This window comes from Bos taurus, chromosome 23 (genome assembly GCF_002263795.3).
Source record: "Bos taurus isolate L1 Dominette 01449 registration number 42190680 breed Hereford chromosome 23, ARS-UCD2.0, whole genome shotgun sequence".
NCBI lineage: Eukaryota > Metazoa > Chordata > Mammalia > Artiodactyla > Bovidae > Bos > Bos taurus.
The window spans coordinates 2660668-2675139 of NC_037350.1; the positions used below are offsets into that span (position 1 = coordinate 2660668).

General features: G+C 41.6%; 1 protein-coding gene across 1 annotated transcript in view; it reads right to left on the reverse strand.

Moving 5' to 3' along the window:
* PRIM2 (DNA primase subunit 2) overlaps nt 1-14472 on the reverse strand; it is a 333897-nt gene that overhangs the window by 100124 nt on the left and 219301 nt on the right. The window contains exons 9-10 of the mRNA NM_001079594.2: nt 12418-12490; nt 9338-9523 (exon numbers count right to left, since the gene is read on the reverse strand). Of these exons, the coding sequence (NP_001073062.1) occupies nt 9338-9523; nt 12418-12490 (259 nt within the window). The remainder of the gene's footprint in view (nt 1-9337; nt 9524-12417; nt 12491-14472) is intronic.

Genomic DNA, 14472 nt, shown 5'->3' on the forward strand with positions numbered 1-14472 from the left:
CCACTGACCATGGGACTTTCAGGCAAGCATACTGGAGTGGGTTGCCATTTCCTTCTCCATGGGATCTTGCTGACCCAGGGATCAAAACGGTGTCTCCTGCATTAGCAGGCGATTCTTTACCACGGAGCCACCAGGGAAGCCCAAACTCTTCATAGGCAGACGATATGTATTTTGCAGTGCAGTTGTGAGATTAAATGACACAAAGAACATGGAAAAGACTTAGTGACAGCATGGCTGTGTTGCCAGGTCCTAAACCAGCACAAGCATTCCCTTCTGCCCTCTCTGCTTCTGCTCTCTGGCCGCAAGGACCACCAGAGAAAGCAATGAAACAGTGCAGCTGCTGCTGCTGCGTCACTTCAGTCGTGTCTGACTCTGTGCGACCCCATAGATGGCAGCCTACCAGGCTCCTCCGTCCATGGGATTTTCCAGGCGAGAGTACTGGAGTGGGTTGCCATTGCCTTCTCTGATGAAACAGTGCTGCTGCTGCTGCGTCACTTCAGTCGTGTCTGACTCTGTGTGACCCTATAGACAGCAGCCCACCAGGCTCCGCCGTCCCTGGGATTCTCCAGGCAAGAACACTGGAGTGGGTTGCCATTTCCTTCTCCAGTGCATGAAAGTGAAAAGTGAAAGTGAAGTCGCTCAGTCATGTCCGACTCTTCGCGACCCCATGGACTGCAGCCCACCAGGCTCCTCCGTCCATGGGATTTCCAGGCAAGAGTACTGGAGTGGGGTGCCATTGCAGACATAGTCAATTACAAATTTATGGTCTGGTATGGTTTCCTCATCAGTAAACAGACCTAAATAATAAATAGTATCCATCTCCTAGGACTGTTTTAATGCGTCCATAAGAGGATGTGTGTAAGTATTAATTTTGGTGTCTGGCATAGGCAAGGCACTCACTAAGTGGTTACACTGGACTCATTCTGCTGCAGCCTTTCAATCTCAGTAATTATCACAGGTGACTGCCTCTGCTTGTGCAGGTCCAGAAGGTGTTAGTCTACACTCCTTCCAACATTCCTTAAGCCCTGTTGGCACCCAGCCTTCTGGTAAGTGATCTCCTGCCTCCGTTACTGGAAAGACAGGAGGTGGGCATGAGTTTACTCAGCTCCGCTTTCTTCCTCCCAACACTTATTTACCAGCTTAAAATCTCTCAGAAAACCACCGTCAAGTCTCAGACAAATATCCTCACTCAACTCCTAACTCATCTCATTCCCTCATTCAACACATTTTACTGACCATCTACGGCCTTTCAGGCACTCAACCGAACACTGGCTGCTGGGGGCAGGGAGCCAGAACAGAAAAGTTCCTGTTCTCAGGAGCGTGGTGGGAGCGGAGTGGTCACACTGCATAATGACCATACTATAAACAGATGCAGGTTCATAAACGATCTTCCCGTCACCCCAGGCCTCGAGTCCTCACTCACTTCTGGCGCCTCCTGCATCTCCAAGAGCCCCAGTGCTTCCACCCATCCCACGTGAGGACAACCTCTGTCCACACAGGTATCTCCTACAGCAAACAGTTCTATTTCTCGTCTTCCTGATTTCTCAGACTTCTAGACATTACTGCTGTTGCCTCTATTTTGTCATCTATCATTAAGACCAGGAAATCTGTCTCCTGTTCTGTACTTCTCTTAGAAGTAACTTCCAACATATACTACCCATGCTGGGTATCAGGAACAGCTTACTTCAGAAAGCCTTCTCCTTCTTAGTGCCTGGACCCCAGACTATTCTTGCTCTTTCTCTCCAATATTTCTAGTAATTCAGGTCTCACTCCAGGCTCCTCCATCACTACTACAATGGGGTTATCCCTTGAGGCTGAGCCTCTGCTCTCTGCACTGCTCTATATTCTCCATCTGCCCATTCACTTACCTGCATGAGGCTTTTCCCTCCACTCTCCCTGAATGGCTCTCAAATCCACATCCCTGCGTTTCTCCTCGCAGAACAGCACCTCTCACACTCTAAGGGCTCCATAAGAACCACAGAGGAAGGAAGGAACAGATAAGCCAACCAATCAACCAAGAAGAATTTCTACCTGGACATGGATTTAAATTTACACCAAAAACTCAACTCATGACCCATTTCTCTCTACTCTGATCCCAGACCCACCAGGTCCATGCACAACCTCTGCTCCTGGAGTTCCCACCTTCCTGTTACCTGTGGACTGTCCAACCTCCACTCTCCTGCAACCTCTTCCCTGATCCCTCCATTTAAACTTGTCCTAGTACTACCACGAGAAGACCTGACTCTCTCCCAGTCTAAAGGCTGCATACCACTTCCAGATTCTCTTCTGAAAAAACAATTCTCCCTGTTTAACATTCGCTAGTGGCTTTCTCTTGACTAAAAATGAGGTTCATTTAAAGCAACTCTATTCTCACACTAATCTCTTTCTCCTCCTGTCTCATCTCCTACTTTCCTAAATTCTACACCACAAATAAACAATAGTATTTTGTAAACACTTTTAAGTAGGAAAACCCTCTTTTAAGAGAAATCTTACATAGAATCCCAACACATAAAAATAGATGAAGGTACGGTTTTGTTACACTTGTTAAAGTGTGGAGAGAAATCAGACATCTCAATCTCCCCTGAAAACTTCAGTCCTCTTTCCTCTGGAACCTAGGAGTTTCTAAGAACACAGCCTGAAATGCATTCCCTTAGTCTAAATCCCTTAAACATTTCCTAAAACAAATCATTTCTGCTGGAATTCAGTCTTTCCCCTTAACCCTCCTCTGTATTTTAGGTGACATGAAATCTTAACAAGCCATCAGATTCTATTCTACTTGTGCAAACTTTACTGATTACTCTGCGTCAAGCTAACCCCACCTTCCTATGAAGTCCTAAATGAGAAGAGCTAGCATTTACTACATGCCAGAATCTGGACTAATCCTTTACCAAATCCTCAACACATCAATCAAGTGTAAACAGGGACAGAGCTATATATCCAGATGGATACACTGTTATTGTCCATATTCTGTAGATGAGGACACATACCAGGTAATCCGCCCAAGTGTGCATACAGTGGAGTCAAATGTCAATTTAGTCTGACTCCAAGTCAGTACTTCATATTAGTTTTCTCCAACCTTTTTCATATGAGCACATGTAAAACACTGTTTTGTAAAGTAAGTGGAAGGAGCTACTCACAGTTGATGGCAACTAACCCTGAGCACCCCAGGCCCAGCCTGACTCCCTCAAGGGCTCAGGGGGCATCATCGAGTGTGCTGGAGGGGCTCCAGCTGAGGAACTCCACTGTGTGTGTTCATTCAGTATTGACCAGACCTGACATGCAGCCAGACCTCAAATATATACACATGGGTTACTAACAAAGGACAACATTACCCTCAAATTGCAACAGAAATAGACAAGAGAACAAACAGCTGGAGATTTTCACGCCTCTATTTGATAAACTATGATCACTTAGATTTCTATGAGGCAACATCTAAAAGACAGTTCTCAGTCTGCAGTGTACATTACTTTCATGTGGAGTCTTGGAAACCATCGGCTATGGACCCGCCTCCATAGTCTGATTCTCAGAGTCATCATTTGTGACAAATTCCCAGATACTGCTAAAGCTGATGCTGCTGACTGGGGTCATGGGAGAACCACTGGTATTAAAAAGAAAAACCCAGTGGTAAATATGCTTTATATATGCACACCCCACCAGCCAAAGACTTAATCCTTGGGTGGTCCATTTTTAATGACATAGGTCTGCAATAAGTCATGATGTGAGCTGGATCTGGGACAGAAGATAAGCATTTTGACAGTGCTAAACACTGCCTGACCCAATTATGACAACATGGAGTAGACTTCGGGTACAGCCTCACCAGGGAGGAGAACTCAGCCACACAACACGCTTGTGATCTACACTGCACTTAATGTCCAACAGAGTTGGGTCAAAGCAATTCAGACAACAGCTCTACAAGCAATCTGATTAAGCGGACACATTGCTTTGAATTTATGAGAAGAATTATCTAGTTCAATTTAATCCTTAACAAAGCCAGTGGCTGAAGGGATTTAATATCCAAATTCCAAGTGAAAGAATATTTAGTGCTAAGTTTCTTCATGCCTTCAATAGAGGTTTGATTAATTTTATCTCTTGCATACAGGGTGAGGCTTTTTCTCAGGTAGACTGCCATGTAAATTATAATTACAACAAGAAAAACTTGCATAAAACTGTACTATGATTCATAAATATATTTTATTTGCATAAAGCATAAGTGCATTTATTTCAGGAATCTCAGAAATAAGACATTCAAAGCTCTGAGTACCTCTTATAGAATCATTCATAAATCCAAAGAATCTTATTTGAAACCTAAGTGCAATTTTCACATGTCCCTGATCCCCACTGACAAGAGTAACTGAAAAAGTTTTACTGTCAAATTTTTAATATATCGTAAACATTCACACTCAATATAATTAATCTAATATAAAAATTCTACATAATAAAACTAATACTTTGGGAGTAAGTTATACCCTAAAGCAATTAGTCTGCTACAAGATGATTCATAACAACAGAATGTTCCCTGGAAGTGGGTGATGTTTTAATACTAGAATTCCTTACCCTCTAGTATAATATGCATCCAAATAAAAATGATATTTGAATATACCGACAGGTCAAATCCATACAGAAGTCTGAAAGCAGACATTCAAAAATCACAACCCCAAACCAGCTGACAATAATAAACCTGGGGAATGAGTAGCAGCAACAAATAATGGAAGAATTATAAAATAATGGTAGAAAACAGTGGAAGAGCCTGCCCTGCTTTCCCATGGTTCCTGCTGCCCATGTAATGCTGTCCTTTCTTCTCTTTCAACTGATCAGCACCATCACCTCCTTCAAACCTTGATGTGAGACTGATCTCACCAAATCTTCTCTAGCACAACCCTCTCTAGTAACTTCCTGCCTCCATGCCACCTCAACAACATGCTCCTCACCACCATGTTGTGTAATTGAGTTCTGGTTACTTTTCTCAGGTCACTCTATTACCAAATAGATTGAAATCTTATAAAGCAACAGTCTTTTAAAAAAATCAGTGTTGGCCAATACAATCTAAAATCCATATTTAAAGAAGTGAAATTCATTTCAACCAAGAGGGAATGTAAGTGGAAACCTTGTTCATACTATTTTCTGTGTAAACTTTTATAACATCTCAAATTGATTATATGATGTTAGTGAATGTTCAAAGCTATGAAATTATGTATCTTTAAATTACACTATCATGACCCTACACAGCTGGTCCCAGTTGGTAGTCATTTATCTAGCAAGACCAGGTCCTACTGGCTACTAATCCTTCAATTCTTAGTAACCTTGTTGGAGGGTGGGGGACAAAGCCTGCATTTGCAGAATCACCTCTGCCACAAGTATACTTTCACAGTTCAATTCCTACTACCTACAAGATGACCGCTTCCTGCTCCCCCAAAAGCAACAGTAAGGTATCCATAATTTCTGCTCAGATGCACAAAGCAACGTATGTCAAATAAGTTACAATGAGGGCATGAACAGAAGAAAAAGCAATCAGAAGTATGGTCACCTGGGAAACCACAGAAAGGAGCAGTCCAGGTGAGAATGACTGAATCACCTCAGAAGCATCCCCCACAGTCAGGAAACAAGCTATCCAACAGAAGCAATGTTCCAAGTCATTTCTGGGCTCAACGTCAGGTCCTTTCATTAGAGCACTACAAAAAATGTCCAATATATCCTCCATAATCGTGTTTTATAAGCAGTACTTTAAGGAATTAATTTCCTATACCTCTAAAAAGTAGTTTTAATTGTATGTACCATTTAACAGTATTTTCGTAAAGAGACGCTAAATTAATTTCATTGCAAATATATGTAAGATATAAACATGAACTTTTAAAAAAAGAGAACCTTTAAAAAAAGAGAAAAACATGAACTTTTATTTACAACAATAGACTGTAACAACAGAACACTAGAGAGAAACAGTAAATCATACATGTACCTTAAAATATTTTCATAAAAATAATATATTTGCTGTAATCAGTAATAAGCTAATGAAAATACAGACTGCTACATATTATCTAGAAAGATAAAAATTATTGATTTTTCTTTTCCAATAATTTTTGAAGAAAACTTTTATATTTTAAAATAAAAATCTCATTTGAAAATTTTTTTCAAACACATAGGTTTAAAAGTAAATACTGATGGCCCTGATACGAGACCATCCCAGATACACACATAAGCAGCGGGGAGGAGGGGGTGCAGGACAGACGCACAAGCCCAAGACCTGGGGCCCAGATCTGCCTCTACCTTCATTCAGCTCCTCTTCCCCTCACGTAGTTATAGCACAAACCAGGCTAAAGAGCTACCTCAACCTCACTAACTTCACTGAAAACCCCACCTCGTAAATCCTTCCTTACTGTGATGGTTAATTTTTTGACCATCACGGCCCCCAGACCTCTGGCCATATTCTGGATATGTCCGTGAGGGTGTTTCTAGAGGAGATTAACATCTGAATTGGTGGACTGAGCAGAGCAGATGCCTCCCCAGCGTGGGGTGCCTCATGCAATCCTCCCCTGGCCTGGACAGAACAAATAAGCCAACTCTCCTGTGACTAAGAGGTTATCTCCTCCTGCTTCCCCAGTGGCTCAGATGGTAATGAATCTGCCTGCAGTGCAGGAGACACGACTTCGATCCCTGGGTCAAAAAGATCTTCAGAAGCAAATGGCAACCTTCTTTGGTAATCCTGCCTGAGAATTCCACAGATAGAGAAGCTGGGTGGGATACAGTCCATGGGGTCACAAAGAGTTGTACACGGCTGAGTGACTAACAAACTGTGTGGATCACAACAAACTGGGGAAAGTTCTAAAAGAGATGGGAATACCAGACCACCTGGCCTGCCTCCTGAGAAATCTGTATGCAGGTCAAGAAGCAAGAGTTAGAACCAGACATGGAACAACAGACTAGTTCCAAATTGGGAAAGGAGTATGTCAAGGCTGTATATTGTCACCCTGCTTATTTAACTTATATGCAGAGTACATCATGAGAAATGCTGGGCTGGATGAAGCACAAACTGGAATCAAGATTGCCGGGAGAAACATCAATAATTTCAGATATGCAGATGATACCATCCCTATGGCAGAAAGTGAAGAACTAAAGAGCCCCTTGATGAAAGTGAAGAGGAGAGTGAAAACATTGGCTTAAAACTCAAAATTCAGAAAACTAAGATAATCTGGTACCATTACTTCATGGCAAATAAATGGGGAAAAAATGGAAACACTGACAGACTTTATTTTCTTGGGGTCTAAAATCACTGCAGGTGGTGATTGCAGCCATGAAATTAAAACACGCTTGCTCCTTGGAAGAAAAGCTATGACAACCTAGACAGTATATTAAAAAGCAGAGACATTACTTTGTCAACAAAGGTCCATCTAGTTAAAGCTATGGTTTTTCCAGTAGTCATGTATGGATGGGAGAGTTGGACTATAAAGAAAGCTGAGTTCCAAAGAATTGATGCTCTTGAATTGTGGTGTTGGAGAAGACTCTTGAGAGTCCCCTGGACTGCAAGAAGATCAAACCAGTCCATCCTAAAGGAAATCAGTCCTGAATATTCATTGGAAGAACTGATGCGGAACCTGAAACTCCAACACTTTGGCCACCTGACGCGAAGAACTGACTCACTAGAAAAGACCCTGATGCTGGGAAAGACTGAAGGCAGGAGGAGAAGGGGACGACAGAGGATGAAATGGTTGGATGGCATCACCGACTTGATGGACATGAGTTTGAGTAAGCTCCGGGAGCTGGTGATGGACAAGGAAGCCAGGCGTGCTGTGGTCCATGGGGTCACAAAGAGTAGGACACAACTGAGCGAATGAACTGAGTTACTAACACACACACACACCTCCTGTCTGAGGGCTGTGAGTTCACTCACGGATTTTTTTTTCCTGCCTTCAGACTCAAATTGAAACACCAACTCTTTCCTCTTGGTTCTCCAGCCTGCTACCTGAAGATTTTGGGGACTCAGCCTCCATAATCACATGGGCTGTTAAATACCTGTCTTTCAGTGTACACACACACACACACACACACACACACACACACACACACACACACACAATTGGTTCTGTTTCTCTGGAGAACCCTAACACACCTATCTACTTAATACATCAACTTCCTAATAAAAAGATCAAAAAAACATTTTCAATAACATACAGTGATGTCAATGACAGAGCAAAGTTCTCACAACGGCTAATTTACAGACTTTCCAGTCATTTAGTAGCATGATAGAATTCAACAAAACTTCAAAACTGTCTACAGTCTTTCACCAAGTAAACTGATCCTCTGATGAATACATACAGAGGACACAATCAGAGTTATAATCAGAGATTTATGTGCTCATGATATTGTTTGCAATAACATTTATGACACTGTCAAATGGATACAACCAAGTGTTCAATAACATGCAAATGATTAAGCAAATTATATCACTTTCAAAGGACGTGATTTCATGCAACTAATACAAATGATATTTTCAAAAATGATTCAACCACCTAAGAAAATGATCATAATATAGTGTCAGTTTTTAAAATGAGAAAAAACAATGATATCTCAAGTTTACAGTGATAAACATCTATCTAAAAATTCCCTATGAAAGATTTAGAAAACGAACTTATGGTTGCCAGGGGGAAAGGATAATTAAGGAGTTTGGGAAGGTCATGTACACACTGCTATATTCAAAATGGATAACCAACAAAGATCTATTGTATAGCACACAAAAGTCTACTCAGGGTTACGTGCCAGCCTGGATGGGAGGGGGGTTGGAGGAAAATGGGTACATGTATATGTATGACAAAGTCCCACTGCTATTCATCTGAAACTACCACAACATTGTTAATCGGCTATACACAAATACAAAACAAATTTTAAAGTTTGAGGGAAAAAATAAATTCCCTGTGAAAGATTCTGCATAGCACAATAAAATGCATTCAGAACTGTTTTCACTTTATTCTTTCTCAGCATTTCCTAGTTCTCTGCATGTATGTATATATGCCTATACATATTACATATACACACGCATTCCTACAGAAACACAACTCAGAACACAATTTCAGGTACAGCGATACTGGCAGTCTACCTACCAAAGAGAAGTACAGCATCCTCATCCAAGCATTACTTTACATCTTACATTGGCTGTTTCAATCTTACCCTTTGAACTGAATCAACCTTTCCCAACCTTCTGTTTAGCAAATATTAGATTAATTAATGAGTTTCTTTTTACATAGGTAAATTATAGAATTTCAACTACATTATAGGGGCATATTGAAAAATTTTTTAGTCTTCAGACCAAATTAAAATTTCAGTTACTGCTCAGATTTTCCAAAATTACCTTGTCTGGATCCATATTCCCTCTGATAAATTCTTGCTTCCAGAACTGCAACGCCTGTTCCAAGGTTAGGCCAATGCCCTTAAGGAAGAGGCCATACTGCATGCGGCCCCCATGACGGAGATGGTGATTTTCCCGCAGGGCTTTATGTAACTGACGCATGCAGGGTGGGAAGGACTTGGTAGAAAGCTACAGAAAAAAAGAATATTTTGTTATTTATCCATCTCCACAATATCTGTTACAAAATCAATCTAATTTGCAAATTGCAAATTCAGTTTAACTGGAATAAAAACAAAAACCATAAAGAAGTTATTATTGTCTCACTGTGACTACAGATGAATTGTTTTTCTTATTAATATTCTTATACTGATTACATGTCAAAATGATAATATTTTAGATATATTAGGTTAAGTAAATTATTAACGTTTATTTCACCTATTTCTTTTTTTTTTTAATTAAACTTTCTCTTTTGAGATAACTATAGATTCCCATGCAGTTGTAAGAAATAATGCAAAGAGATGTCATGTATCTGGTTCCCCCTAAAGGTAATATCTTGTAAACCTGTAGTGAATTATCACCACCAAGATACTGACACTAACACAATTTAGATTTTCTGTGACACTCACGTGCTCATATCTGTGTACTTAACTCTATGGAACTTTTTCCTATGTAGGTTCAAGAATTCCCCCCCACCCAACCAGGCTCCTTCCTATCTCCCTTCTTATAACCTCCATCTTCTGCAGCCTGCCCCCACCATTCCCGAACCCTTGGCAACCACTAAGCTATTCTCCACCTCTGTAACTTTGTCATTCAAGTGTTACATAAATAGAATCATATAAAGTTTTGAGAGTGGCTTTTTACTCAGCATAATTCCTACAAAATTCTTCTAAATTATTGCAGCTATCAATAGCTCGTTCCTTTTTTATTGCTGAGTAATATCTCCTCAGTGTGTGGATGTAATACCATTTGTCTAACCATTCACTCATTCACTCATTGAAGGACATTTGGGTCAAATCCAGTTTAGGGTTATTTCAAATAAATGAGTGTTTGGGTTTTCATGTATATCTAACATTTCATTTTACTGGGAAATATGTTCAAAAGTACAACTGGTGAATCACAGATGAAATTTAAAAATAACCCAAAAGTAAACACAAAAATAAGAGAAATGGCTCTCAAAAGGCAAATTCAAATAAATGTGTTAAAGAAATTAACAATTAAAGAAAACTTTTTTCATTTATGGTCTCAGCTGTATCTCCCTCACCTTCTCAAGTATCCTCCTCCTGAGACTTAACTCCCACCTCTCATGGGCTCCTTGGCAGGTTCCACTTTGCTTGTGAGCAGGGATGGGTCTCACTTTGCTCCCCTGACTGACCAGGCAGCCTCTTTGTCTTTCATTGTAACAACTTCTACTTGATTATAATTTTTGGTCTATTCATTTTGGTCTCCAAAAGCTCAGAATCTCCCCCTACTCACTGTTATAACTCTTGTTTCCAAGCATTAAAACCTCAGTGTACTTTTAATTTATTGTAAATAAATTGGTAATTATCTAAACAAAGATTATTTATGGTTGACTTACTTTCCCTTTTTTGGGTAATGCAGAAATCCTAAAGTGCATTAAAGTGAAATTCTATACAGTAAAAGTGTAGTTGAGTGTACACACATTGATTCTCCTATAGAGGTTCACAAAGTGTAGCTGAAATGAACTGCCCACTCTGGAGGCAACACAAGACCTATACTTAGTGTCATGGAATACTCTGCATCCTTCTCAAATTTATATGCCAAGTCCTAACCCCACAATCTCAGAATGTGGCTGTATCTAGAGCTGGGACCTGTAAGAAGGCAATCAAGGTTAAATGAGATCATGGGGGTGGGGCCATGGTCCAAGGTGATTAGCAGCCTGCTTTTTTTTTTTTTTTTTTTAATAGGATTTTTTTATTAACATATAATATATTTAATAAAAAATAATATCCACTCTGGCTCTCTCCTCCACTGCAAGGGGAAGAGCGGTGAGGAGGGGCTGGCACTGCCCACCCCTAGGCATCCGGACAAGCCCTGCCTCCGGGGCTCCCCTCTACCCCCCACTTTCCAACAGGCTCTGACCTCCAGACAGACGGTTCAAAGTTACAAGTGCTTTAGGCCCTCCCTTGAGCTCCCCCAGGTGCCCCCACCTTGTGCAGAATTCAGGGGCCACCTGGAAAAAAACCCTTGCCTTTTCTCATTCTTGGGATCCTTTGTTCATGTCAGAAAGAGGATCTGGGGGCAGAGAGTGGCATCTCTACTGGCCAGGGGGAAGGGAGGAAAGGGACAGTGACAAGGGACAGGGCCGAGAAGAGGGATGGCGCTGAGGTGGCCTCACTGCAGCCGGTCACTGCGGAACGAGTTCTCCACAGCCGGATCAGGCAGCAGGGCGCAGGGGTCACTCAGCATGCTGAGCCCCTCCAGGCCCAGTGGCTCCATGCGCAGCTCCTCCTCCAGCCCCAGCCCCAGCCCCAGCCCCAGCCCCAGCCCCAGCCCAGCTGCTGACACCTCGAAGCCTGGCACTCCGGCCAGGGCCGGATTAGCAGCCTTCTAAGCAGAGGAAGAGACAGAGGGATGGGGCAGACACCCAGAAGCCAAGAAGAGAGGCCCTCAGAAGAAACTGATAGCTGACAGCTTGATCATGAACTCTCGCCTCCAGAAATGTGAGAAGATAAGATCCTGTTGTTCAGGGTACCCAGCCTGTGGTTTGCTGTCACAGCAGCCCTAGGAGACAGCTATACTTAGTACTCTCCATTTCTCCTTTCCTAAATTATATGGTGTTTAAATATAAACACATAAATACTATTTAAGTGTCATCACTTAAAAGAAACCTCCTTTTGGAAAACTGGTTAAATTGTTTTTATCAGACTACAAATAATTTTCTGATTGTTTGGTTTTCCTATAATGACAAAAAGTCATATGCACAGCGCATGGCATTTATTTTTAAAATGATTGGCAAGCAATGAAATAACATTCTCTTCCATCACCCCACCCTAAAAATAATCTTTGGTTGAAGAAAATCTTTTTTCTCTGTTGACAAAGGTTTAACAGGATGAGATGCTTACCGAATCGATCTGATCTAAAGAAATCTTGCCAGCATTGCCCTGTGTACTGTAGTCTTGACCAGTGTAGGAATGACTAAAAAAAAAAAAAAGAATAAAATATCAAAATCGAATTTATAAAACATACTTTGATCACCTCAAAGGAAATTTTCAAAATTCTGACAAAAAGTCATGAGAAAACATTTCATACGTAAACCTTAGGAGAAACATAGCCAAGTGTTTTAAAGGTATTTCATAGAATATGTTTAAGTAACTTTCCCCATAAATAATACAGAAATATAGTGCTCATCTGTGTCTCCCGATTCCTAATCTAGAGTACTATTTCCTTAAGAGCAATATGCAAACTGTTGTTAAAGTTCACACTCCTCTACTACTGACCCCTTATAACATCACAGCACAGTGGTGGTGGTGGTGTAGTCACTAAGTCATGTCCAATTCTTGTGACCCCATGGACTGTAGCCCACCAGGCTCCTCTGTCCGTGGGATTCTCCAAGCAAGAATACTGGAGTGGGTTACCACTTCCTTCTCCAACAGCACAGCACAAAGCTAGGGATAAACAGAGCTTATGTCTGAAGTCATTGCTCAGCAGGCCCTAGAGTGAGTCACCAAGACTCTCCACACTCTGGATGCCTGTCTGTCAAATGGAGACGGCACTGCCTGCCTGCAGTGTTGACGGCAGGTTGGAGTTGAAATATTTTTCGTTAAAGGACCTAACATACCGTAATCACTATTCATTAAAATAAGTAACATGTGAACAGCACCTACATGGGCAGAGTCCTCATCCATATCCTTACAACAGCCCCAAACGAGTGAGTTTACTGTATATCTGAGAAGAGGGGAACTTCTGGGGTCAGAGAGCAAGGCAGCAGTGCAGCAGGAATTCAAACTTTTGACTCCCAACTTCCTGTTTGTTCACTACACTACACTACTCTACTACTCTCTTCCCTGTGATACACTGTCGTCTTATATATTTAGAAATGAGGAAATGCAACATGGTTCATTCTACCTAAAGGCTCCACCTGTACACTTTATCACCTCCTTGATACAACTCCACACCCACAGCTCCATCAACAGGGACTCAGATGCAGACATCCAGAAAACCACAGTCAAACAGGGGTTCATGCAGACCTAACAACTAAAGGAAGTTCTGGACTAAAGTATCATTACAATCACAGGGGATTCCAGATGCTCTACTCTCTACCCCTCGGCACTAGAGCTTCTTGCTGCTGGTTAACATATGACCTCAAGATGCTCTCAAGTGCTGCCCTCAAGGGCTTCCCTGGTGGCTCAGATGGTAAAGCATCTGCCTGCAATGTGGGAGACCTGGGTTCAATCCCTGGTCAGGAAGATACCCTGGAGAATGAAATGGCAACCCACTCCAGTACTCTTGCCTGGAAAATCCCATGGATGAAGGAGCCTGGTAGGCTATAGTCCATGGGGTCACAAAGAGTCAGAAATGACTGGGCAGCTTCACTTTCGCTTTCTTTCAAGACTCTCTGTAGAAAAGCTGTTCTACAATCAATCAAGTCACTGATTAAACAATGCGTACGGATTATGAAGCAAAACTACGGGCTATCTCAAGACACTGTAGCCACTGGCGAGGAAAGTGTCACAAGTACAGACATCCCCTCCCCAAAATCCCCCCTCTATGGGCCAAGAATGGTCAGAATCACTCTGAGAGCAGGACACGCAAATGGTGGAGAGTGACACAGAATGATGTTGTGCCTAAAACACATCTCTGGCCTTTGGTTTTATTTCTCCCTCCAGTAACAAATTTCTGACAGTATACCATAAAGGGATTCATTCTCTTTAGCCTTGGACTAGTAATACCATTGCACATAAAACTCAGGCTAAGTTAAAACAACAGCTGCCATTTAATTTTAATATTCCACATTTTAATACAGAACACAACCAGAGAAATGTTTCAGTGAAGTGAAGTGTTAGTCACTCCATCGTGTCTGACTCTTTGCAACTCTATGGACTGTAGCCCACCAGGCTCCTCTGTCCATGGAATTCTCCAGGCAAGAATACTGCAGTGGGTTGCCATTCTCTTCTCCA